The 25,879-nt window shown below is 53.2% G+C and overlaps 2 protein-coding genes across 2 annotated transcripts; one reads left to right on the top strand and one right to left on the bottom strand.

Annotated features, from left to right (window-relative positions):
- The first annotated feature begins 673 nt into the window (after positions 1–673).
- Positions 674–13,769, top strand: EEF2KMT (eukaryotic elongation factor 2 lysine methyltransferase). Its single transcript, XM_061208653.1, has 8 exons — positions 674–829; positions 2,689–2,751; positions 4,644–4,724; positions 5,336–5,437; positions 9,846–9,979; positions 10,063–10,358; positions 11,615–11,764; positions 13,514–13,769. Exons 1-8 carry the CDS (start codon positions 734–736, stop codon positions 13,612–13,614), a joined length of 1,023 nt encoding a protein of 340 aa, XP_061064636.1. The 5' UTR covers positions 674–733; the 3' UTR covers positions 13,615–13,769.
- ALG1 (ALG1 chitobiosyldiphosphodolichol beta-mannosyltransferase) lies at positions 12,931–25,227 on the bottom strand. The gene is made up of 13 exons (XM_061208652.1): positions 25,021–25,227; positions 24,008–24,085; positions 23,771–23,874; positions 22,245–22,393; positions 20,679–20,768; positions 20,231–20,341; positions 19,359–19,480; positions 19,138–19,176; positions 18,757–18,816; positions 17,932–18,042; positions 16,696–16,810; positions 15,718–15,793; positions 12,931–14,601 (listed from the first exon to the last, which is right to left on the bottom strand). Exons 1-13 carry the CDS (start codon positions 25,220–25,222, stop codon positions 14,470–14,472), a joined length of 1,389 nt encoding a protein of 462 aa, XP_061064635.1. The 5' UTR covers positions 25,223–25,227; the 3' UTR covers positions 12,931–14,469.
- Between the last annotated feature and the right edge of the window lie 652 nt (positions 25,228–25,879).

Below are 25,879 nucleotides of genomic sequence, written 5' to 3'. Positions count from 1 at the left end.
ACTGCCACCTACCAACCTGGAGGGGCCTGCTGCTTTCTTCGGTCTCTCCTTGCCCCCGTGTACGCGGCAGTTTGCCAACCAACACCTTTGCCTCGGTGCCTTTTACCAAGGCGAGAAAAGTCTGCGAAAGCCTGAGCCCACCGGCCCACAGACCTGAGGAGACCCCCGCACCCGAGGCTGAGCTTGAGGGCGCAGTCCCAGAGGGGTCGGGGGAGGGCTAGGATTAAGCCCAAGGGACGACGCGTCTGCCCAGAGGGCCCCTGCCAAAAAAGACCCTCGAGAAGGCGCTGGAACAGCGAGAATGGTTACCTGGCCCTTGGCCTGATTGTGAGCCTTCGCTGCCTCGCCCGGCGGAACCTGGCGCCAAACCCTAACTCCGCCCCACCGAAGCCCTGGCCCCGCCCCTTCCGACCCTGGCCCCGCCTCCCAGGCACCAAATCTGCCCCAGAGCCCGCCTTCAGGGCCCGCCTCCAATTTTCCCAAGTCCCGCCTCCCAGGACCCCTGCAACGCCTCGACCCACCCCCACCCCCACCCCCGCCCACCTCCGCACGCACCTCCGGCTGGCACCGCCTCCTGAACCCCGGCTCCCTCCCTAAGCCCCGCCTCCCAGGACCTGAGCGGCGCCTGGCCCCGCCCCAAGCCCTACCCCGGCTCCGCGCGTTGCCTCGGGCCGCCTCCCGGCGTAGCCCCGCTCCCCCAGTCTCTCGGGCAACGGCGCGGCCCCGCCCCGCCATGGCGCCTGAGGAGAGCGCTGAGGCTGCGCCCCTGCTGCGAAGTTTCGAGCGCCGCTTCCTGGCGGCGCGCGCCCTGCGCTCTTTCCCCTGGCAGGTGGGCGGTGGGGAGCGCGGAAGGCGGGTGGGGGGGCGCCGGGGTCGCGGTGGGGCGGGGCTCCGGCCTCACACCCCTGCTCGCCTCGCCACGCGGCGGCCTCTGCTCCCTCGCGGGTCCCGGCATCACGTCCGGTTCCCCGGGCATCGCTGGGGCCCGCGCGGGCTGGCGGCGGGGAGCAGGAGGTCCACCTAAGCACCCTTGGGCCCACCCTGCGCTCAGTCCCCAGTTCCCTCCTCCCCTGGGCCCTTCCCGCCCTCTGCTGTCTCTGCAGACCGAGTCCCACGAATTGAAGGAATGCAGGGTTTCCTCCCAACTCCTTTTTTCGCTGGGTTTTTAGGGTCATGGACAGTTTGTGCCTTTTTTTAGCGAGTTATTATCCTGGCCATTGGGTAACAGCTGCTGCTGCTCATTTAAACAGCCCACGTCCTCAGGGCAGCGGGAGACCACGCTGCGTTGAACTTAGCGACCAGGTCACAGACCCCTCGGGCCTGGGTGTTCTCATCTGTGTCAGCAGCATTGGACAAAGCCTTCTCAGAGGCAGCTGATGGAAGAGACAGGGAGGTACAAAACAGTCCAGGAAAGAGAAGAAAGAGCTCACTTCCCTGCCCTGGGGACCTGCCGTTCACACAGAGGTGCATGGCCGAGGCAGCAGCTGCTTTCTTCCAAGGCCAGGGCTCTAATGACACTGCGTCCTTTATAATCCATAATTCAAGTGCGGTGAACTCACTGGGATGACTCAGTTTGGACATGTATTCCTCCCCAGGTCTGCCCCATCTTAAGAGTGGAGGTTAGTCATTTGTGTTTCATTGACATAAACCATTTAGCATTCTGGGAGATCATTTCCTGTCAGAAAGGAATGTGTACATTTTTTAACCCCAAATTTAAACCTTCATGACAGCATCCATTGGGCCCAATTCATATCGACTATAATTGTTCACGAGTGAGTGCTTACTCTGCACCAGTCCCATGCTAAGTGCTCACTTAGGCTCACCCACAGCAACCATGTGGTGAGAACTGTTCTTACCATTGGTTTGACTAGAAAAGAAGTTGAGAGCAGCATCGGAGCACTCAGACCTGGGAGACAGACAGCCTGCTTTGAATTCTGGCCCTGCCCCACCCCACACAAGCTGTGTGACCTTGGGCAAGTGACTTCGTCTCTCTGTGCCTTCATATTCTTATTAGTAAAATGGGGGTATAATGATGCTTAACCTCATAGGGCTGTTGTCAGGATTACATGAATATGTGTTAGCTAGTATTTTTTATTCTGTCAACAAATGTTTACAGAATACCTTCCACAAGCCAGGCACCAGGATCAGCAGAATACAGACAAAGCTCTGATTAGATGGGAGAGCCAGAGAATAAACAAGTAAATGAATAAGCAAGAAAACACAGGGAGATGATGGTGGCTGGAAAGTCAATAAAACAGGGAAATGTATCAATTTAGGAGAGTCGGGAAGGCCTTCCAAGGAGGTGACATAGGAGCCGGGACCTGAACAGTGAAGCAGCCAACCTGCCGTGGGAAGGTTTCAGGTTGCCCACCAGGTGTTAATGCTGTGGCTCCCCCTGTAATTCCCATTCAGCCAGGGAGCTGGTCTGTGACCCAGGCAAGGCTAAGCTGCCAGGGCTAATGCAAACCAAGAGTCTGTCTTCTGATGTTCTTTCTCTGACTCATCCAGGTGTAACCCGGGACTTCTCAAGGTCAGGCTTTCAGCTGCCTGTGCCTTCCACATCATTTGGCTCCAGTTCCCTGGGGAGAGATCACTTAGCACTTTGCCAACATGTCCCACTGCATGTTTAATGCTCCTGTGATAATGCCCTTGAGATTTCTTTCTCTTCCCCCCTCTCTCTTTGAATAGAGCCTAGAAGAGAAATTAAGGGACTCGTCAGGTTCTGAGCTGCTGCTGGATATTTTGCAGAAGGTAAGAATCACAGAATCACTGGAACGCATCAGTGGCCTGATTTGCCCATGAAGATGTAACAGGTGCACACGTATCCTTTCAAAAGAAAGACGCTGCATCTGGGTGTGAGCACCTCAGGCAGCTCCGGCTCTTTTGTTTTCTTAGATAAAGACATCAGAATATACAACAAGCTGCATGAGAGGAGGGAATCTGAGGGATGTTTTTTTAAACCGTCTGCAGAGAAAGTGGAGATGACAGCTGTAGGAACATCTTCTAGCATTTGCTAGCCGCTCAGAGACTTTTTTTCTTTACGTTTAAGGGGAAAAGAAGCAGGCAAGTCTTGCCCACCTGTGTGTCTTTTCTAGTTGTGGATGGGCCCCTGCTTTTTGTAGGTGGGGTTTGGACTCTAAGGTGCATCTGGGTGCGGGTAGAGGAGGGACCACCACTCTGCCTGGCCTGTCCCACTCTGCCTGCCCCTGGCCATGTGGGTCAGGTGTACATCACACTGCATCCGGGCTCTCTACCCTCTTAAGAGTCATGAATCCTTCTGAAAACCCAAAGGTGTGGACACTACCCCAAGGAAAAAATGCTCCAGAAGAGTACATTTTGTGTACAAATGCATGGGAGTCATACACACCCCTCCAACCACTGGTCCTGTCCAAAGAGCCCAGGGTCAGAATTCCTGTCTGGAGGGTGAACCAAGAGTATCCGTCTGACCACCGTGTCGAGAAGATGCAGCCGAGCTAGGGAAGATTCCCAGGAGATCCAGCAGTTCAGGACTGCGAGCTCAGACCTCTCTGAGGCCGTTGTCATGCAGTCTGCTCTGATTTTTCACCCCAAGGTTAAAACCTAACACCCACCAAGCCCCTGAAGAGTTGTGTGGGCATTTTGTTGCCCTTGAGTAAAATCACGTCCCTCCAGCCAGCAGGTCCCATGTGACACAGCCCCTACTCTCACTGTTCCCGTCCCCTGCCCTCCCTCCCAGAATGCCAGGTGGGGGCCTGCACAAGCTACCCAGCTGCCTGGAACTCGTTCCCCTGCTCTCTGCTTCTCTCGGCTTCAGCCGAAGTGTTGCCCTCAGAGCCCCCATCCCTCTCCACTACATCCCAGGCAGAGCCCCCACCTTCCTCTGTCCTGGCCAGCGCAGCACTCCACCCGGGGGTGTGAGCTCCAGGAGGGCAGGTGCTGAATCTGCCTTGTCATACCACTTGGAGCTCTCACCCCTTCCGTGGAGCCAGACAGTCCCACATTTGTCCTCACTACAAACTCTAGTTCCTGCTGACTGCTCTGGGAAGGGGCATGTCTTAGTCCTGCTATAACAGAACCCCACAGACTGGGTGGCTTGTGAACAACAGGAATTTATTTCTCACAGTTCTGGAGGCTGTGAAGTCCAAGATCAAGGTGCCAGGAGATTCAGTGTCCTGTGTGGGCCCACTTCCTGGTCCAAAGACGCTGTCTTCTTGGCTGTGTCCTCAGATGACAGAAGGGGCAAGGGAGCTCTCTGGGGTCTCTTTTATAAGGACACTAATCCCATTTATGGGGGCTTTACCCTCATAACCTAATCACGCCCCAAAGGCCCCACCTCCTGATATCTCAGTGGGTGTTAGAGTCAACATGTGAATGTAGGGTGGACACAAATATTCAGTCTACAGCAGGGTGTTAGCTTGAGTCCATACGCCCTATGTTCCTGCCCAGAAAGGGCATTAGAAACACTGCCATGGTCTGTGCCACTGTAGTGGAGAAATATTTTTAGGAAAGGGCCTATATATTAAACTCTTTCAGATGCATAAGGGTCACCCAGGGCCAGAATTCCAGGAATCGGATAACTGGGGTTTGCCCTGTATTCACTTGAAGCTCATGGGAGACTCAAGGCGGAGTCTCTCCAGCAACCCACACTGTGTTCCTCGTCACAGACCGTGAAGCATCCTCTGTGCGTGAAGCATCCACCGTCAGTGAAGTATGCCTGGAGCTTTCTCTCAGAGCTCATCAGAAAGGTTAGTGATGGGCACTGTCCATCTGGTAACCAGGCAGCATCTAGGACTTGGCTGGCTTTCCAAACATGGGCTTTGCCTGTTGGAGCTCAAATCCGTCCCATACTCTTTGCCTGCTCTACAGATCCCCGTATAGCAGGGGGCTCCCTGGGCAACTGCTCCCAGCTGGGTTCCACCAATGAGAAGCCATGGAGCATGGGAGGAAAGGAGGGGCCAGGGTACTTCCTCTGTGCTTTGAGGGGTCTCCAGCAGTGGCTGCATCTCCTCTGTGGTCCTGGTCCCCCATGGAACCTTCCCACTCCAATCAGGAGCCCCTGAGTGTGGGAAATGCCACCTTCTCCCACTGTCCTGCCAGCTCTCACATATCCCATTTCTCCTGCCCTACACTACACCTCACCCTCACCCTCTCTACACCTCTCTTTGAGGTCCCCCAGGTCCCCCCACCAAGTGATCTGTATTAAGTCAATCACATCCCAAGTCACCCCTCCAAATTTGGTGAAAATCCTCCAGCCATTTTTACAAGTCATAGTAAAAGCAAGCAGGTGGAACCTTGGTTTGATTCACGAGGGTCAACTTAATCCTCTTGCTGAAGCTCTCGCCCTGCCCGCCCCCAGCACGAAGCTATCCACACGGAGCCTTTGGACGAGCTGTACGAGGCGTTGGCGGAGATCCTGACGGCCGAGGAGCCCACCCGTTGCCACCGGAGCTACCTGCTGGTAGGAGACATGCGCCCTCCTCCACACACACAGTTGATTCAGGCTCCAGTCAGCCTCATGTGGCTTCAGTCCTGACGCCTCAGCTCTGTAGTCTTAGACGAGGTCAGTTAACCTTCCTGAGCCTCGGTTTCCCCACCTGTAAACCAAGCACTTCAACAAATAACACCTGTCTTACGGGGTGACTGGCGTTAAATTAGGTAACACACATGAATTGCACAGCAGCGACCTGACGCTCAGACCTCAATAAATATTTGATGGATGGATATTACAAGACAGCAGTCTCTCCCCGCTGTCCACTGCCACCATCACCAGGCTGACCTGGTGCTTGGCCTTCTCACTGGTCACCTGGCTTCTTACCCCACAGAAGTCCATTCTACACACAACATTTTTTGTTTTCTTTCTTCTTTAACCTTTTATTGTAAAACAAAGATACAGAAAACCATGCAAAAGAATTAGATTATCAAATTGTCGCAAGGCGGCCACCATGGTAACTGCCAATCTAGCCAAGGACTTTGGCAGCCAGCCCACAAAGCCCTCATTTGACCCACCCCAGCCCTCCCTCTCTTCAGAGTAATCACTCTGAGGTCGTACCACTGCCATGTGCACCTCTGGACATAGTCTTGCCCATTAACTAGGTCTGGCTCAAAATTTCCCTTCATCCGCAGGTCCCCCCAGCTCCTTCTCTTCCTGGCAGTTTGGCCTGGACAGCTTTCCACAGGCTGGCTTTTGGTCGCACACACGTGGTGCTGTTCAGCTTGTTCCTCTGTCCTCTGTTCCCGAAAAATTGGCAGCTGGATCCACAGGCCCACTCGGACTCTTGTCTGTTTGACCCCTTTGGCAAGAAAACAGCCTGGGTCCTAGAAGGCACATCATCTATTTTTTATCCTCTTCATGGTAGCACTTGTGGGTGCTTAAAGCTTAGACTCATTAATTCATTGAAGGATGCAAAAAGGTGATTTTTCTTATTTATTTATTTATTTATTTATGGCTGTGTTGGGTCTTCGTTGCTGCGCACGGGCTTTTCTCTAGTTGCAGTGAGCGGGGGCTACTCTTCGTTGTGGTGCGCGGGCTTCTCATTGCGGTGGCTTCTCTTGTTGCGGAGCACAGGCTCTAGGCACACGGGCTTCAGTAGTTGTGGCACACGGGCTCAGTAGTTGTGGCACACAGTCTCAGTTGCTCCATGGCATGTGGGACCTTCCCGGACCAGGGCTGGAACCCGTGTCCCCTGCATTGGCAGGCAGATTCCTAACCACTGCACAACCAGGGAAGTCCCGGTGATTTTTCTATCATTTTGTTTTCATTCATTAGCTGGAGAAATTTTATAAGGAAATGCCTCCTTTCATCCGTATTTGGTTACCTACTGGTACAGCTAGTACAGGAAAGGCAGAATACAGACTTCTTTCCTTTTCAAGATAGTGAATCGGTTTCCTGTCATTCCCAGTAGGGGTTCAAACCATTGCAAATCGCGTCGTTACTGAAGCTCAAAATGTGCTATTTTGAGTCACTTCAAATAGGCTTTTTTTTTAAGTAATTTTATTTTATTTATTTTTGGCTGCATTGGGTCTTCACTGCTGCACATGGGCTTTCTGTAGTTGTGGCGAGCAGGGGCTACTCTTTGTTGTGGTGCGCAGGCTTCTCATTGCAGTGGCTTCTCTTATTGTGGAGAATGGGCTCTAGGCGCACAGGCTTCAGTAGTTGTGGCACGCGGGCTCAGTAGCTGTGGCCTGCGGGCTCTAGAGCGCAGGCTCAGTAGTTGTGGCGCACGCGCTTAGTTGCTCCGCAGCATGTGGGATCTTCCCGGACCACGGCTCAAACCCATATCCCCTGCACTGGCAGGCAGATTTTTAACCATGGCGCCACCAGGGAAGTCCCCTCAAATAGGCTTCTGAGTCCTTTGACATCACCTCATAGTTTTCTTACTATAGTTTATGTCAAGCTTTTCCAGACTCATCTTGTATGTTTCCTGCCCCAGACCTGGAATCAGCCATGTCTTCAAGAAGCCCTAGTTTCTTTTAGTGGGAAATGATATTTAGAGACCACAGTCTGGGCATTAGGGATGATCATTGCTGCTGTCTAGGCCTTTCCGTGGACAGAGCTAGGATATGGGTGGAGATACATATCCATACTTTTTAAGAGAAAATACCTCATGAGTCCATACTGATGTTTCTGATTCAGGATCAGAAGGGTTTTCACTCAGCCTCTTCTGCATTGGATCCCTATCTCCTTTCTTCTGCTCTGGAAATTTTGGTTCTCAAGAGCATGGGGATGATGTCAGGATATCCCCCAACTGCCTTTGGCTTATCCCATATTATTCGTGCGTGCAGCAATCTCAGAACAACAGCACTAATCCCTCACACCAACTGTGGTTACTGAAAACAGCGTAAATTTTTATATGTGCCATCCTCATTCTCCCTACATAGTCATCATAGAGCCGTTACATAGTATTACCACAAACTCAGCAGCTCAAGGCAACATAAATGTACTATCTTCCAGCTCTGCAGGTCAGAAGTCTGCTGGGCTCAGCTGCTTTCTCTTCTTTGAGTCTCACAGAGCTAAAATCAGGGTGTCTGTAGGACTGGGCCCGGTGGGAGGACCATTCCAGGCCCTTCAGGTCATTGGCACAATTGCGTTTTCTGCGGCTGCAGGAATGAGATTCCATTTCCTTCCTGGCTCTTGGCCCGGGGTTGTTCTCAGCTTCTAGGAGTCGCCCTGTCCCCCTGACTCATGGCCCCTTGATTCCAAAGCCAGCAACCACTTCAAATCCCTCCTGCCTCTTTTTCTTCTGCATCTCCCAGACATCAGCCCTGATGATTAAATCGGGCCCACCTGGATAATCCAGGCTCATTTCCCCATGTCACGTTCTGTAACCTTAAATGCATCTTCAGAGTCCCTTTGCCAAGAAGCAGAGCACAATCACAGGGTCCTGGGATACGGGCGGAAACATTACCGACCTCACGTACATACCGTAGTCTCTTACTTTTCAGTCTCTGTATTGGTCCGTATATTGATGTCTCTGTAGCCATTTTGGTTGTCTCAAGTTCATTTTCTAGGAGGTTCTGTAAGAAGGGCTCATCGGATGGACCTTCCCGGACTTCTTGCATGTTGATAACAGATTGAGCCATTTTTACTTGAATCTTGACTCACACCTTCTCTCCCTGAGTCTCTTAAATATATTTCTCCACCTTCTTTGGCATAAAGCATCATTGTGCAAAAGCCTGATGATAATTTAATTTTCTTTCCCTTTTATGTCACATGCCCTTTTCTCTTAGATAGCCAAAGCATTTTTTTTCTTTAAAGTCCAGTAATTCTATTAGACTACATCTCGAGGTTGTGATCGTTCTGGGTCAGTGACCTCGGGTGTAGTGTATACTCTTTCAATATTCATTTCAAATCTGTTTGTTTTCTCAGGAATGCTTTCTTGAATTATAATTTTTAGTATTTGTTCTTTGCTTTCGTTTCATTAAAAGTACCTAAAAATTTGTGGCTTAAACAACAGAAATTTATCATCTCACAGTTCTGGAAGTTATAAATGCAAAATCAAGGTGTCGACAGAGTTGGTCCTTTCTGAGGCTGCGAGGAAATGTGCTCCGGGCCTCTCTCCTCAGCCTGCAGATGGCCATCTTCTCCCCGCGTGTGTGTCCTAATGTCCTCTTCTTATAAGGACACAGTCAGATTGGATTAGGGTTCCCTTATGTCCTTACTTTAACTTGATTCCCTCTATAAAGACCCCATCCTCAGGAATTCCCTGGCGGTCCAATAGTTAGGACTCCGTGCTTTCACTGCCAAAGGCAGGGGTTCAATCCCTGGTCTGGGAGCTAAGATCCTGCAAGCTGCACGGTGCAGCCAAAAAAAGAGGAAAAAAAGACCTCATCTCCAAAAAAGGTCACATTTTGAGTTGCTGGGGCTTAGGACTTCAGCATATGAATTTTGGGGGGAAACGATTGAACCCATGACAATCTCTTAATTTATTTTTGATTTTTAAAATTTCGCTTCTTTTCACTTCCTGTTTCTCTTTAAGGTTTATCTGTTTTTATGTTTTGGTTTGTTGTTATGCTCATGCTTTTTTGAGTAGCCTTTATTTCTGAAATGATGTTTTCTGTTATTGTCACACATTTCTAAGTGTTTCTAGTAGCCATTCAGGCCTTGCCCCGGGGCCCTCACACCCCCACTACCGGAGCAGGCAGGTTCCCTCCTCGGCGGGGTCTGGGGTCACTGTCCTCGGGTCCACCACATGCCCTGTTGCTTCCCTCTTCTGTCTCCACTGACACGTTGAGCTCACGAGGGTTGTGTCACCTGCTCAGAACCCACCAGTGGCTCCCCATCACATTTAGACTCAAATCCTAATTCCTTATGTGATCCACGCCTGCCCTGGTTGCTGGATTAATTCTCTCTCCCTGTTTCTGCCTAGCCCTCCGGGGACTCTGTCACGCTCTCCGAGAGCATGGCCATTATTTCCCATGGCACCACGGGCCTGGTCACGTGGAACGCCGCGCTCTACCTGGCGGAGTGGGCCATGGAGAACCCAGCGGGCTTTGCTCACAGGTGACCTGGGGGTGCAGGGCTGGGCACCAGGGAGGTTTGCCACAGGGGGATCACAGACACGGCCGCTTCTCCCCATCATGCAGGACTGTCTTAGAGCTTGGCAGTGGAGCCGGCCTCACGGGCCTGGCCATTTGCAAGATGTGCCGGCCCAGAGCATACGTCTTCAGCGACTGTCACAGCCATGTCCTCGAGCAGCTCCAAGGGAACGTCCTTCTCAACGGCCTGTCATTGGAGCCAAATGTCACCGCCCTGGCCCAGCACCCAGGACACGACACCGCCGATGCAGAGAGCCCTCGGGTGACGGTGGCCCGGGTGGACTGGGACGTTGTGACGGCCCCTCAGCTTGCTGCCTTCCAGCCGGACATCGTCATTGCCACAGGTACCGCCCAGCTCAGGCCACTGGAGTGTGGCCTCCCTGAAGCTCCACCTGGCTTTCAGTGCTGGGAAGGGGACGGTGAGCGCTGCCTTGTGGGAGGAATGATGGGATTTGGGTCGTGTGGGCCTCCAGGGTGACATCAAAGCACAGAGCGTGCCTCTTGGGTGCCCTAAAGCCACAGCCCTCCCATTTGAGACAGTGGCTACGCCTACTGCCACGCTAATGGTCCATCCTATAAAGGAACCAGCTCTTCCCAGCAAGGCCTGCGATGAACAGAACAGGCCCCAGGGCACCAGACTAGGGTGACCAGTCTTAGCCAGGCCCCAACCCAGTGGACAGACTTCACATCCTTCTCCAGCAGCCTGAGGGAGGCCTCTCAGTTGCCATCCAGAACCTAAATGAATAGGCCAGAGCAGCCCCACAAAGCAAGGGAGCCGAGCTGGCCCCACCTACACCCCGTCTTCAGATGGGGGCAGAAGTGGCCACAGCAGCCTTGTCCTTTCAGGACCACAAAGAATGGCATGATCCTGATTCCTCTGCGTGCCCTGGGCCAGGCCGAGGGTCGGGGAAGGAGCTCTGGGTGCCCCCACCTCTGTCAGCACCTGCTTCCTTCTCCGTGCACACTTGTGTGTCCCTGAGGCCGAGGGCTCTGCCTGTGTATCTCTGTCCTAGGTCCTCAAAACGAGTCCCACAAGGAGGGACCACCCACTCTGGTGCAAGGATGGGACCCTTGAGGGAAGGGGCATATGGTGTGGGCACCAACGGGCCCGTTGCCCTCCACAGCGCTCACCCAGCCCCATCTGGCCAATGGTACTGTGCTCTGGCCTGGCCATGGCCCTGAGACCCAGGCCCAGAGCGGCTGGAGCACAGAGGCTAAGCAGCTCACCCCTGCAGGCCCGGCTGGTGGGCGGGAGGGGGCTTGTCCCCCACAGGAAGGAAACGAGAAGTCAGAGGCAGTCAGGGTTTGCTTCATTAAGCATCTTCTAAACAGGCCATAGGCAGAGAATTGATTTTTTCTTTTAAAGGAACACCAGTGAGTCCTGGATATTTTTCACGTGTTGCAGTGTCTTTCAGCAGCTTTTTTTCTCTGCTAAGGGTTTTTTTTACCCCCGTAATTTTCTTACCGTCCAACAGCACGAACCTAATAGAACTGCTGCTTTCCAGGCCTTCACCCTGCTGCCCATGTCGGCACAACCCAGAGGCCTCCATCCTGGGGTCCTGGAGGAGCCCCTTCCAGTAACTTGGGGTTTTCATCGCAGATGTGCTGTATTGCCCAGAAACTGTCCTCTCCCTGGTCGGGGTCCTGCAGAAGCTCTCTGCCTGCCAGAAGGACCAGCGGGCTCCTGACGCCTACGTTGCCTTCACCATCCGCAACCCGGAGACGTGTCAGCTGTTCACCACGGAGCTGGGTGAGCCCCGGGCCCCTGGCCGGGCTGCTGACTCTGAGGGGCTGCCACCCAGGCCTGCAGGGCCACTGCACTGGCCACACACAGGACTCCAGGGAGGCAGAAATCAGGAAAGTAAAAGAATGGGGCCCTGGAGACAAGCCGGGAAGCCCCAGACCACAATGTGCTGAGCTAACGACCCCCCACCCTCCGCCCAGGAGGTCAGCAGAAGAGCCAGGGCCAGGGAGTTGGTGCTCTGGGGAGGAGACGGCTGACGCGGTGATCTCAGAAGTCTGAGACCAGCAGTCCTACTGTGTGTTTAGGGCAGGTTTTGAGAGGCTTCAGGCCTCAGTTTTCTTGCCTGTAAAACGGAAAGGATGGTGGATGCCAGCTGGTATCAGGGTAGATGAGTTCTGGCCACACAGCAGTCAGGTGCAGGCTCTGGAGGTGGGTCCCAGGTGCAGCTGGGCCACCCCTCTCCAGGTCCTCATTCATTGTACAGCAGAAACATCCACCTCAGAGGTGGAACAGGGCTGGCACGAAGGGTGTGCTTGGGAAAACGGCAGCTGCTGTTACTAGATCAAGCGCACAGTAAATGGAAGAGTGAGGGATGCTTTAGAGAAGGGAGTGGGGTCTGCCTGAGTTGGCACTGCTGCAGGCGGGCACTGTTCTCAGACCTGACCCGCGTCAGCCCCTCTAGCACCTGGTGGGGGGGGGGCGGGGGGGCGGCCATCCTCTGTCTCACCCGTGAAAACACCGGGGTGCAGGGCAGCTGAGTAATCACCCAGGCACCCATGGACTGAAGCCAGGCAGCTGGCTCCCACTCTCCACCCCCCCACCCCATGACCCCCACCCTGCAATCCCCACCACGAGCCAGGCCTGATCAGGGTTTCCCACACATGACCGGGCAGCAGTGCAGAGCCCTACACTTGCCCCAAACCCCCACCCCACAAGCAAAGCTCTCCCACAGCTGCCTCTGCCGACAGAGAGGACCAGCGCCCACCCCTGTACAGCGTGTCCCACTGACTGACAGGGGGTGTTCGGCCTCGAAAAATAACGAAGTCCTTCTTCAGATGCTTATGTGAAAAAATATCCACGCTGTATTTTAAGAAAGCTGAGTGCTAAACAGCATATACAGTATAAACTCATTTTTTTAAGGTTATTTTTATTAAAAAAAAATAATTGTCATGTTAATACACACATGCGGAAACTCCATACACACCAATTAACATTATTATTAACATGTTATACCTAGATGGCAGTATCATGACACACACTGTATGTCTAGTATTTCATTCTTATAAATACTAATTTTTCATTCCTAAAAAACTGATGACAAAACAATTCTTGCCAGGGGCTCATCAGACATCTGTGCTTACACAGAGGACGTGAGCCCCTCTGATGCAGGTCCAGCCTCTGAAGGCACCAGGCTGAGCAGTCAGGCAGACGTGGGTTCAAACCTCAGCTCCTACTGAGCTGTGCCCGGTAACGGGATGGAGGACCCAGATGGAGCCATGACTTTCCAGGGATGCACACGGTCCAGGGATGCACACGGCCCAGTGGGCAGACGCGGCAAACCTGGCTGCTGTGAGCTGCTTACAAATGGGATTCCTGGTCCCACCCCTGGAGGCTGATTCCAGGTGTCTGGATGGGGCCTGGCAATCTGTAGTCTGTACTCCCCCCACCCCCAGGCCTGTCCCAAAGCCCCACACTGATAGGGTGGTGTCCCATCCCCAAACCCCACATCCTGAGACGCATATGTTCTGTCTCCAGGCCGGGCTGGGATCCCGTGGGAAGAAGTGCCTCGTCACGACCAGAAACTGTTTCCCTATGAAGAGCACTCGGAGATGGCAATTCTGAAACTAATGCTGTAGATTTATAAATGGTTTTGAAGAATAATGTGAAAATTAAATCACTGTCCTGGAAAGAATCTGATGAAACTTCCACTGGACTTGAACGTTTGAAGAATGTTAAATTCTGAATCGGGAACCACAAACTGTTCTAATAAAATATAAATTGTTCAAACGTGTAGGTACCCCTCTCTGCCAGCTGGCTTAGTTCTTAAGAAAATCACCATAAATCAGAAATGAAATTTTTGGCTCAGAGATAAGCATTTCATTTGCGCAAATAAAAACAAACACATACCAAGTATGTTTCCCCCAACCTGGACGCACATCCCTCGCAGAGCCAAGCCCGCTGCACACGTGGCACATCTGACTGCCCTTGCAGGGCGGTGGGCTGCGAAGTCTGTTTTCAAGGCAGGAATCAAAATATTACGGACACGACCAAGCCATGCTGGGAAAGGCAGACACCAGGAGACAAAACAAGGATGCAGAGATGTTGAAGACGACACAAATATCAGAAAGGTCATAAACTGGGGGAAAGAAAGACTCATAAGACAGGAAGAGAAGAGAGAGAAGGGATTCAGATCCTCCAAAGATGAAAGCAGGCTGAGCCAGCTTCCTGGGCAACAAAAACTCCTGATTATTAAAAGTAACTTCATTCCCCAGGCAGTGCCCACTGCCAGCCTTTCAGCTGCCATCCACCAGGAGGCGCTGCTCTACAGAGTTTGCCCAGGGACTGGCCAGCAGTGGCGGCTGTGAGGAGGGGAGTGGGCCGGCTCCTGGGGAGGAAGATGAAAGGTAAGGAGGGGTGAGTGTCAGCGTGAGGGTCTCTCCATGACGTCGAGCACAGGACACCTCAGAAGTTTCAGTCATTGGCCCAAGGGGTCACGTGTCCGTAATCAAAGGGAGCACTGTCTGCTTCCAGCTCTCATCCCAGCGAAGCTGCTCTGACTCCCGGAGGTTCTTGCAGAACTGGTTCAGTTTGCCAGCAGGATCAGGAAACTTTGAGAAAAGCATCTAGAAGACCAGAACTTAACCTCATCACTGCTTCCTGCCCCCACCCCAGGTTCTACCCTGAGCTGCCCCTCCTCCTTCCCAGCAGCCCAGGCTCCTGCTGCACCCCAAGCCCAGCTGCCAGGCCAGTCATTCTGCCAAAACCCTCCCCCCTTCACCGCACTTCCAGAACCACCACCAGTGTCCTGGGGTCTCCAGCGGGACTCCCGCTCTGGCCCAGCTTCCACACCAGGCCTGGCTAACTAACCCTTCTCAACAGCTCTGACCCCAATGTCCCTGACCCAGCAAGCCCCCACCCTCACCAGGCACAGGGGAGCCTTCATGGCCCAGCTATGCTCTATCTCCTGCTCTGCTCCGACCTGACGGCACAGCCAAGCTGCAGTGTTCACCATCCACACCCCATGCTCTGCCGGCAGCCCCCCGCCTCTGCCTCTGCAATGCTCTGCTGTTCCTTCCACCAAGAGCTGCCCTCTACCCAGCACTGTCCTGCCCACGTGCTGAGAACTAGGTGATGCCTGCGTTCTTTCCAACTCTGCTAAACTAAGGTGTCTGCAGACGCCAGCCTGTGGGCTACATGTGGCCCTCCGCCTGTCTTTGTAAATAAAGTTTTATTGGAACATATCCACACCCCTTCATCCACAGATTGTGGATGCTTTCACGTTACAACAGAGTTGAGTAGTTCTGACAGAGACTATGGCAAAGTCTAAAATGTTTTTTTTCTGGGCCTTTCCAAAGTCTGTTGCCCTTGGTCTCAATGATCAAGAATGATGACGTGTTACTTTTTGTAATTTGTAGTAAGAAATAAGTATCCTTTGAAGATGCCCACCCATCTCATAAGGCCGGTCCAGGAAGCTCCCTCGCTCCTCACTCTCCCTTCTCAGATCCAATCACCCCCTAAACGGCACACGGTCCACCTGGCTCTAGCATCACTGTGTGGTGTGAGCTCCGTAAACCCAGACGGCAGGTGGGGCGAGCCCTGATCCCCCCAGGGCCCAATGGGGCCCAGCCTCTGAGACCGCTGCTTGCTCACCCAGACACAGCCCAGGGCCACCCACCCAGCTGCAGGAACAAGGAATCTCCAAAACCCTGCAAGCCGCAGTGTGGGAGCAGACACGCTACCTGCAGCTGAGCTGCCAGCTCCTCTGAGTCCTCGAAGACCAGGCCATTTTCCTCGTGTTTCACAAGCTCGTGTAAGCTGCAGAGAGAATGGGGGGAGGTCTGAGAGCTGCCTGGAGGAGATACAGAACCCAAGGTGCCCACCTGCTCCCCTGCAACTCCACCCCACCCGCAGGCTAAGCTGGAGGCAGGAACAGTCAGTCTGGTTTCAGGAAGCCTGTTCTTAGATTTGGCGTCTGAATAGAAAAAAGAACTGGCAGGATACACATTAAAAATCCAAACCAATTTGGGGAAGGAGGGACAGTAAAGGGATATTCGGACTTTTTGTGCTACATGCTCTCTTCAGTGAGAACGTTCTTGGTAAGTTCTGCCTTTTTTTTCTTAATTCCACAGCAGAGAAACCAGGTAAAAGGCAACCCTGCTGGAGGCAGGCTCAGAGGTGATCAGGGGGTTGATCCCAACACGATCTGAACTCGGGGTCCAACATCCTGGATTTCCCATTCAGAAGCTGGCTCCTCAGCTCATGGTGGGGCCACTGTTTCTAGAACCTTTTCTAACACCATCGTCTCCAAATGCCCTCTCCTGCCCATCTTTGCCAGGAAGAGCGGAGACAGAAATACACTCATTCAACTGATTCGAACCCAACTACATGAGCTCAGACTAAAGGGAGAGAGAGAAATAAGTCCATGTGAGTTGTGCGGGCAATTCCAGCCACCATTCCACCCTGTGAGCATAAGCCCCCAAGTAGAGTACTTAAGACTCCAATTTTTATTCAACATGAGCTCTAACTAGAAGCCACCCTGTCTGGTGGGGCACAGCCCACCCACAGGGACCAGAGGGCTCCTGCTCCCTAAGGGTGGCAGAGCTGCACAGATGTAGAGGTGGAGCCCTCCAGGGAGCTCTCCTGGGCAATTCTGCTGGTTCCCCCCCAGCTGCTGATTTGAGAACCTAACCCTGGGAGGACTGGGTTTCCGCTCCTACCACTGGAAGTTCACGGCGCACACAGGCAGGCAGCACCCGAACATGTCCACCACCTTCATGGGCAGGTCCAGGCCACTGGAGGACCGGTGCAGGCAGACGCCCAGGTCCGCAGACCCTGCAGGGCGAGGGTGAGGGGGCCATCAGCTCTGGCTGTATGCCCGGTGACCACACATCCTGCAGGACTGTGGACCGAGGCCTGCGGGGAGGAGTGGAAAGGGGGTAATAAAGGCCCCAACCCCGCATACAACTGCCTGGGGTTGGCCGAGCAGCCTGGCAGGAGGCGGGGACACGGAGGTGATTCCCACCTGCCGCTCCCGGCCTCTCGGCCCTTTCTGAAAACTACCTGCCCGTCACCAATGTTTTTCTTTAAACTGACCCCCTTTTTCTCCTTAACCACGCTGTATTTTAAAAGAAGCCGCAGCAATGATTGTTTAATGGGTTCTGAGTTTCTGCTTGGGGTGATGAAAATGTTTTGGCAAGAGACAGTGGAGGTGACTGCAAAACACTGTTGAGTATAATTAATGCCATTGAACTGCATACACTTAAAAATGGAAAAATGGTTAAAATGGCAAATTTTGTTATGTGTATTTTATCACAATAATTAGAAAAAGAACCCAAAGCAGACCCAACAGAAAACCAGCTGTCGCTGTGAAGATAAAGCCAAGGAAGCAACCTCACATCACTCAGTGCCGCTGGAGCTCCTGCCTACAAAAAGGCTCCCCGCCTCCCACTCCGGAGACAGCTTAGTGGCTGCTGAGTCCTATCAGCACCGAGCCAATAAGCCCTCCCCGAGGGGTCAACAAAGCAAGAGAAGGGAGGGCGGCCCCTTCTCACTGGGAGAGTCCACACTGTTTACCTCGTGGTCTCTGTACCTCCCAGACTTGGGAATTGGCCCCAACCCAAGCCCCGCCCAGCCCTTCTGCCCAGGATGAGTGGAGGGCGTGGAGGCCAAGAGCACTCGGAGGTAACCCTGGCAAACAGGTAGGGAGGAGGTGGCACACCAGGAAACAGCCTCATTCTCCAGGAGTCCAGCCAGGGCCCATCCCAGCCTGAGACCTACAAGTGTAGGGCCCCTGAGCAGACCATGGCTTGAAATCATTAAAGGGTTAAAAAAACAAAGAGTATGCAAAAGAACCTGGTAAAACATTCACCATCTGGCCCTCTTCAGAAAAACTCTGTCCCCTGCCCTCAGGTATTCCCTTATAAACCCCCGCCCTCCCCGTGCAGGCCTCTTACCTAGAAGCAAGGGGTAGTCCTCGGCCTCCAGCCATGGGGTACAGACCTGGATGTGCTGGAAATGCTTCTGGCAGATGAGGCGGCTGTAATACTCCTTCAGAGGCCCTTTGCCTTACAGAGAAAACCGGAGTCACTGCACTGGGCCCACGTCTGGCCCTGTCCCCCAGCCCCAGGCCTGAGAAGCCCCTGCACGGGCGTGAGCAGAAGGCCCACAGGCAGCAGCTCCAGTCAGGCCCCCGTCCAGGCCCCTTCCAGAAACGACCCCCAAAGGGTGTGCCCCTTGACTGCTGAGGCCATGGCCGTTCCCCCAGCAGGCCTTGGGCTGGGAACACAGCCAGGATCAACTCTGGCCGGGGACCAGAGTGCCCACCAATACAGCTTCTCACACAGACTGCCCCTGCGCCCCGCCCAGATCCCCAGGTGGCACAGCACGAGCAGTGGGCTCCTGCCGCCCCTGGGCGTCCACGGGCCTGGAGGAGAGGAGTGTCCAAGGTGGGGCAGCTGGCTGAGGACCCTCCTCCTCCAACCAAATCTCCTCTGCCTCTCTTTGGAAACACTTTGACATTGGACAGTGGACTCTCATTTTTTAAAAAAAAATGCTTGGAAACTCAGTATCTCTGAGGTCACGCTATCTGAGATTGAAATCTAGACTCCATGCCCTGCCATGAAGCCCTTCTGAGCCTCAGCCTCCCCCTGTCAAGCTGGTGTAGAAAACCATACATCGGAGAGTTGGGGTGAGAATTAACGAGACAACAAACATCACAGGCCTGACATGCCTCCACTGCCCCGTTTAATACAGGAACAGGGATGGTCCCAGGTGGATACCTGTTATAACACAGACCAGAGGAGGGAGGCTTTCTCCATCGTCGATCAGCTGTTCGAACTCTGTGTTTAGGAAAATAAATGTATGATAACCAAGATCATGTAGTCAGGTGAGTGAGGGGCTGATGCGAGGGGATGGGGGAAGGGAGAGGAGGAGGGAGCACTGCTCCCAACCATGCAATCCCTTCTCCTGGAGGTGGCAATTCAGAGCTAGGCTGGTCACTCGCTGACCCAAATGGGGACTCACGCCTGCCACCTCCACCCAGTGGCCCTGGCCCTGGGGTCAGGAACACTCTGCCGAGGACATCACGCAAGGCCAGGTGAGCCTCCTGCAGCTCAGCAGCCCCCGACAAGCCCAGCTCCTGATCACAGCCATACACCTACTTTCTAATGCTGCCAACAAGATGGAGAAGTCTTCATCCTCTACGGGAAAAGAGAACCGAGTGTCACGGGCCAATTTCTAGATGCCTCCCCACCCAGTTCAACGTGCTCCCCTTTCTCATTGAGGCCCCGAATACGTGTGGGGTGCACGCCTGGCAGCGGCGAGAACACAGGCTCAGCCAGGTGCCCATATGAGCCCCAAGTGCCCGGGCGGGTCCTGAGACCTGTCCAGCTCGTGCTGCTGACCAGAAGGGCCGGCCGCCCGGGAAGGCGGGTCACCGTTCCACTCTGGGCATCCCGCTCCGTGAAGGCCGACCTCTCCATGCCCGGGTCCGAGGGTTCTGAGCTGAAGGAGCAGAGAGAGCCCGTGAGCTGCCACAGAGCAGGCCCTTGGGCCTGAGAAACGGCCATTCTCCCACCAGAGTGAGGCCCGCAGGCTCCCAGTTGTCGGGGTGCAGCCACGTCAGAGCCACCAGGTGGCCCTACCACCCAAGGCCTGGGCACAGACCTGCACCTTGCTTTGTCTCTTATCTGTATTTATGTGTTGCTAGGTGCTGAGGTCGCAACGGCAGACAAGGCCGACTCAGCCCCTGCCTTCACGGGGCCTTACTGTTCTAATCATCCCCTAGACTTAAGATGAGGACGCTGTGACCCCTCCAACTGCCCCCACGTTACTGAGAGGAACAAAGACCAGCTGTATGGAGAGCCGCTCAGAAGGGCTCTCCTTACCCCTGGGACACGCCCAGAGAACACACAGGTGCACAGACACCGCCATGCGGTCAGGAACCACTGGCAGGAGGGTAAGGACACCCACAGCCTAGTACAGGGCAAACACTTCCTTAAAGGGCCAAAGAGTAAACACTGTAGGCTTTGGGGAGCCATACGGTCTCCGTTGCAAAGCCCAGCTCTGCTCTTGTAGTGTGGAACCAGCCGCAGACAACGTGTAAATGAATGAACGTGCTGTGTTCCAATAAAACTTTATTTACAGAAACAGGCAGCAGGCCTGCAGCCATAGTTTGCCATCCCCTGGATTAGATCTCCAGGTCAGCAGCGAGCATAAAACAAGGCAGCTGAAAGCTGAAGACAGCAGACTTACCAGGCCCTGAATGCAGAGTAGGTGCGGCTCAGCTTCATAAAGAGCTGGTGTTGCAGGTCCAAAGGCGTCTCTTTAAAGAAAGATGCTGGCTTGTCGTAGACGGTCACAGCTCTGCAATGAGATCATTGGGGGGCTCTAGGGAGGGGCGAAGAAAGGCCTAAGGAACATAAGACCCAGAAGTATCCAAAATAAGAAGGGTGCTTAGGTATCCAAGTCTCAACAACAAGCTTTAGAATTACTTGGAGAAGCACAGAGAGAATTTCTAACATGAACACTTCCTGGACCATCTGGCTGGCTGGGAAAGAAACTCTAGCTTCCTCCTCCCTCAGCCTCCCCAAACCAGTAACCACCTCCCGGAACCCTGGGAGCTCCCAATGCCTTGCAACATGACACAGCAGCTGGGAGTCAACGGCGCTGGGAGGGACCCCTCGCCTCCCGAGGCCCCTACTTGATGCCCCAGTTCTCTGCCAGGTCTTCCTGCATCGCATTGGTCACACACAGGTTCAGGTGGGATAGGCGTCCGCAGAGTTTCTCATACCTGAAAAGACGTATCAGTGGTCAGCCCAGAGCTCTCTGGGCCAGGAACCACCACCCCAACCCCATGGGACTCGACACCTTCTGATACAGAAGAGGCCGCAGAGCTGGGATCTCCCAAATCAGGTCACTGGCGAGGCACCTTCCCCGTGTTTGCACTGAGTTCTACTGCCTGTACTATTATTTCCCTCACACCTTTCTTTAGATTGCTTTTCAGCTTAAATACAATTACTTTCAAGAGAAACCATATATCACTACAGAATGGAAAATCCAGTCTCTCTTGCCATAAAATGAAACAGAAATACAATAAAATCTTGTTATTAAATCTCAGCCACACTGCACTATTCCCTGCAAAGGCTGTGGGGCTGAGGCTCGCTGCCAATGTGTTACAAAGGGAGTTTAGCAAATGCTAGAAAGGCATTATCAACAGATTAGCTCCAAACTGAGACTTGAGCCCTGGTGACAGGGCAGGACTGAAAAAGAACTGGAAATGAACAGGGTTATTTCACGTGTGTAGGTACCACGGCCTGTTCCTCACTCAGGATGCAGAGAAAGCTCTGGAGTTGGACTGCCTGGGATGGAATTTTGGAGCTCACATGTATTAGCTGTGTGGCAAGTGACATGAGGGCTCTCAGCTTCGGTTTCCTGGTTTGTAAAAAGACAGCTATCACAGGACACCCTTGCTGGGCAGCACTGGAGTCTGAATGGGATAAAGGCTTGGCCTGAGGCCTGGCATGCAGCAAGTGCTCACTGATTGCTGCTGTGACCACCACCCACGAATGACCCATCAGGGGAAACGCCACAGCCGGCCAATGGCTTGAGGCTGCAAGTCCACACCGAGGCAAATGGTATAACTAGGACTCAGAACACAACATTGCTTCCTCCTCCAGGTCCAACCTGCTCCCAAGGCCCTTCTTCCCTCTCCCTGTCTCATCAGCTGCAGCAGACTGTGACCCACGTCCCCATCTGCCAGCAGCAGTCCCCAGTTTCCATTTGGGTATCTGGTATGGGTGCACCTGGGACCCCAGCTCTCCAGTGGAGCACTTGTCCCAAGCCTGAGACAACGGGGTACTGAAGCCCCCAGGCTCAGAGGGGGTCAGAGGACGCCAGGTGAGCAGGAGCCAACCACAGGCCTGCTCTCTCCACTGAGCCTAGTGGGGTGAGGATGAGAGCGAGGGGCTCCCAGAGCGTGAGAAACCCCTCTGGAGGAAGTGTGGAGAGACATGAGAGGGGTCCTGAGGACACCATTTTTGAGCTCAAAGTCAGCCATTTCTCAGGACTTTTCAGTTTCATGGGCCAACAAATGCCCTCCTTTGCTCAGGCCTGTTTCTATCACTTGTCACCAGCGTCAGCCCAACTCCCCAGCCTTGCCCTCACCCCCACAGGGCACACGGGAATCAGCTTCCCCGGGTCTCCGCACTGGCCCTTCTCCCCACCACAGTTTGGGTACGATGTCGGCACCCTCATCCCAGACTCTCACCACTTGGCCAGCAGAACAAGGGGGTGGCCGGGGCCGTGCACCAGACCCATAACGGAGTAGCCGTAGTTGTGCCAGTCGATGACGAGCTTGCTCCCGCAGAGGCAGCCTGCAAACCAGCACACAGCAATGGCGGGCAGGCCCGGAGGGTTCTGGGAAAGAGAGACTTGAAGGAAGAGAAGGAAACCAGACCACGGTCGAGGATAAACCAAGCAAAAATAAAGTACATAGCAAAGAGTCAATTATCTTTACAGAGCTCTTGATAATCGATAAGCAGAAGAAAGACCCTCTTCCTCACCAAGAGGTATAAACAGTCATAAAAGAAAATTGACCAATCTGAGAAGTCCAAGATCACTGATACTCAAGGAAACAAAAAATACTCAAGGAACAAGGAGGTACCATTTTTCACCTATCAGAATGGAAACTCTAAAACACCTAATGATACCTGGTGGTGGTGAGGATGGGGGGAAGAGGCCTCCCTGTTAGGTGGGGGATAAATTGACCCAACCTTACTCTAGGACTATCCAGTAACACATGGACTCTGACCAAGCACTTCCCGTCCTAGGAATTTATCCCAAGGAAGAAACTGAACCCATGCAGAAGACATATGTTCACTGATACTCTCCACCATACAATTTTAAAAGTAAAGGGCTTCCCTGGTGGTGCAGTGGTTGAGAATCCACCTGCCAATGCAGGGGACACGGGTTCGAGCCCTGGTCCAGGAAGATCCCACATGCCGCGGAGCAACTAAGCCCGTGCGCCACAACTACTGAGCCTGCGCTCTAGAGCCCGTAGAGCCCATGCTCCACAACGAGAAGCCACTGCGATGAGAAGCCCACACACTGCAACGAAGAGTAGCCCCCGCTCGCCGCAACTAGAGAAAGCCCACGAGCAGCAATGAAGACCCAATGCAGCCAAAAATAAAGAAATATAAATAAATTTTTTTTTTAATTTTTAAGTAAAAAAATCAGGAAGAATCTGAGTGCTCATTAAGATGAGACTAAACAAATACATTAGGATACATCTCATATCAGGATACAATACAGTCAATTCAAAGAAGGAGCTTCTCTACGTTAAGAAGCAGTGAAGGTAAGAGTCTAAGAGTGGAACTCCAGAACTAGAGTGACAACCTGGTTCAAATCCTGACTCCAGCACTTCCTAGCTGTGTGACAATGGGTTACTTACAGAACCTCTCTGGGTCTAGGTTTCCTCATCTCTAAGTGTAGGTAACACAAGAACCTACTTCTCAGGATTGTTGTGAAGAATTAAATGAGATAATGCATGTAAAACACTTAGATATGTAACAAGTACAAAATAAGACTACCTGTAAAACACTGAAAAACAGAAGGGATGAGTACCATAAATAGAATGGACACATACCATAGGCTCCTACTCATGTTTTTAAAAGTTTATACACACACATGTGAATATGCAATTTATTTACCAATCTGTACATTTTTTTAAACTGGAAAGTAAGGAAAACTGTTAAAACAGTAGTTCTCACAGCAGGAGGTGGAGCTGACACGTACCTGGAGAAAGATGTAAGCTGCTGGCTTCCTGCACATCAACTTCCACAGCAAGTGCACTGCCTGAAACACAACTTTGACTCCATACTGGAGAATGTGGGGCCCAACTGCAAGTCAGAAAACAACCATCACTAGTAAAGGAGTTCTTGGCGATTTGCAGATCCCCCCACCCCGTGCTCCCCACCCTCCCCCCCCACACACACACAGATTCAGAGAAGTCGGGAGTTGACTGCTTCCTACCTGCAAGTCTCTGAAGTTCTGTCAGCCTCACAATTCGAATTCTGTCACTCTGCAAGAGCTCATCGTGGGGTTTGGAGGCTGAAAAGAATGTCCCTTTATATGTGCTGGAGAAGATGATCTAATTTAAAGTCAGATGATCCCCGCCCCACAGGCTGAAGAGGGGAGAGTGTTTTGGAACCTCTCTGTTCCTCAGTAGCCAGAACAGAGAATGAGGCCAGTTCTTGTCCAGATTCCACCTGACCACCCACAGAGGGAGGGCTGGAATCTTAGCCATTTTTACTTAGCACAATGCCTGGCACATAGTAGGCACTCAAGCTGACCTAGATTCCCTGGATGGTGGAATTATCACACCATAGGGAGACCCCTAGGAAGTCTCACTCCAGCCCCTCACCCTGGGGTAGCAGACTCTAAACAGGGACCAGAGGCAACCAGTGCTATTCCTTCTTTCCCCTGATATGGGATAGAGCTACCTTTTAAAGATGTCAAAGTGGGGAAAGATGGAGGAGCGGACACCCCTGCCCCCGCACACTGAGGGAAAACCGCTGGACATCCTGCGAAAAGGAAACATCGCCTGCGTGCAGAGTTCTGCGCTGAGGGTGAGGAACGGAGAGGAGACAAGTTGCCTGTCGGCTCAGACACTGCCTGACAGAAGAAGCCTCAGAGATGTGCTTACCAGCACTTGCCCTGGGGCCACACCCACCCGGGTTCCAGTACATCTTTCCACTTACTAGGAATAAGTGAGACTATGCACTGAGTTCATTTAGCTTAGCGCAGTCCTGGCATATGGCAGGCGCTCGATTAATGCTGACTGTTCCTAGAGACCCACCCAGCAGAGGCTGGGCAGAAACCTGGCAACCGCTGTCCAGGCCACAACCCGGCTCGTCCAATCTCGGAGAGCTGCCCGACGGAGGAGAGGGAAAAGGGGCGTCCCCGCCTCGGCCCCCGTGGGGCGGTCAAAGCCGAGGGTCAAAGGCTGAGAAAGCAGCCTCCCTCCCAGGCCCCTGGGCACTCACTGCAGAACCCCAAGAAGGTCACGGAGAAGCCGCGCTTGGCCAACGACAGTGCGTGGTACTGCATGCGGGGACTGCGGCCCACGTCACCCAGCACCACGACAATCACGTGGCGGGCCGCGCGCCCCCACCGCCAGCGCTTCCACGCCACCAGCAGCAGCAGCGGCAGGGCCAGCGCCAGCAGGACCACGCAGGAAGCCGCCATCTTGGCGGGCCGGCAACCGTCACGTGACCGCGCTCCCGCCGGCTGGGCCAGCTGTCCGCAGCCGCAGACCGAGCCTCCTAGGTGGGCGGAGAGAAGGGAGGCGGGGACGTGGTTCCCTGTTCCCTAAGCCCGCGCCAGCCAACCTCCAACCTGGGAGCGGAGGTTTAGTGGTATTAAGGTAAAGTTGTTACTATGTAGGGATCTAGGAACATTTTTTTCTTCAGAGTTCTAAGATAATTTAAAATATAGTGAGATAACAATTTGGATGAAACGCATAAGCATAATGTTGAGAAAAGAGACCAGCCAGAGTGCATACTGACTGGTTCCATTATATAAAACCAAAACTACTCTTTACTGTTAGAAGTTAGAGGGGTGACCTGCCTTGGAGGGTCGGGGAGTGAGTGGGAGGGGGCAGTGGGGAGCTGGTGGGGGTGTCATGGTCTGTTTCTTGATCTGGGTGCTGGTAAGGTGGATGTGGTCCATTTGGGAGACTTCATCAAGCAGCAAACACTCCTTTTTCAGGATGTATGTTGTACTTGAATAAAGCGTTTAAAATATAAAGAGAAAGAGGGAGTTCCCTGGAAGTCCAGTGGTTAGGACTCTGCACTTTCACTGCCGAGAGCCGGAGTTCAATCCTTGGTGGGGGAACGAAGATCC

The sequence above is a fragment of the Eubalaena glacialis genome, chromosome 13 (assembly GCF_028564815.1).
Source record: "Eubalaena glacialis isolate mEubGla1 chromosome 13, mEubGla1.1.hap2.+ XY, whole genome shotgun sequence".
In the NCBI taxonomy this organism is placed as follows: Eukaryota; Metazoa; Chordata; class Mammalia; order Artiodactyla; family Balaenidae; genus Eubalaena; species Eubalaena glacialis.
The sequence above is the reverse complement of the archived record's forward strand: the minus strand, read 5'-3'. Positions and strand labels throughout refer to the sequence as shown.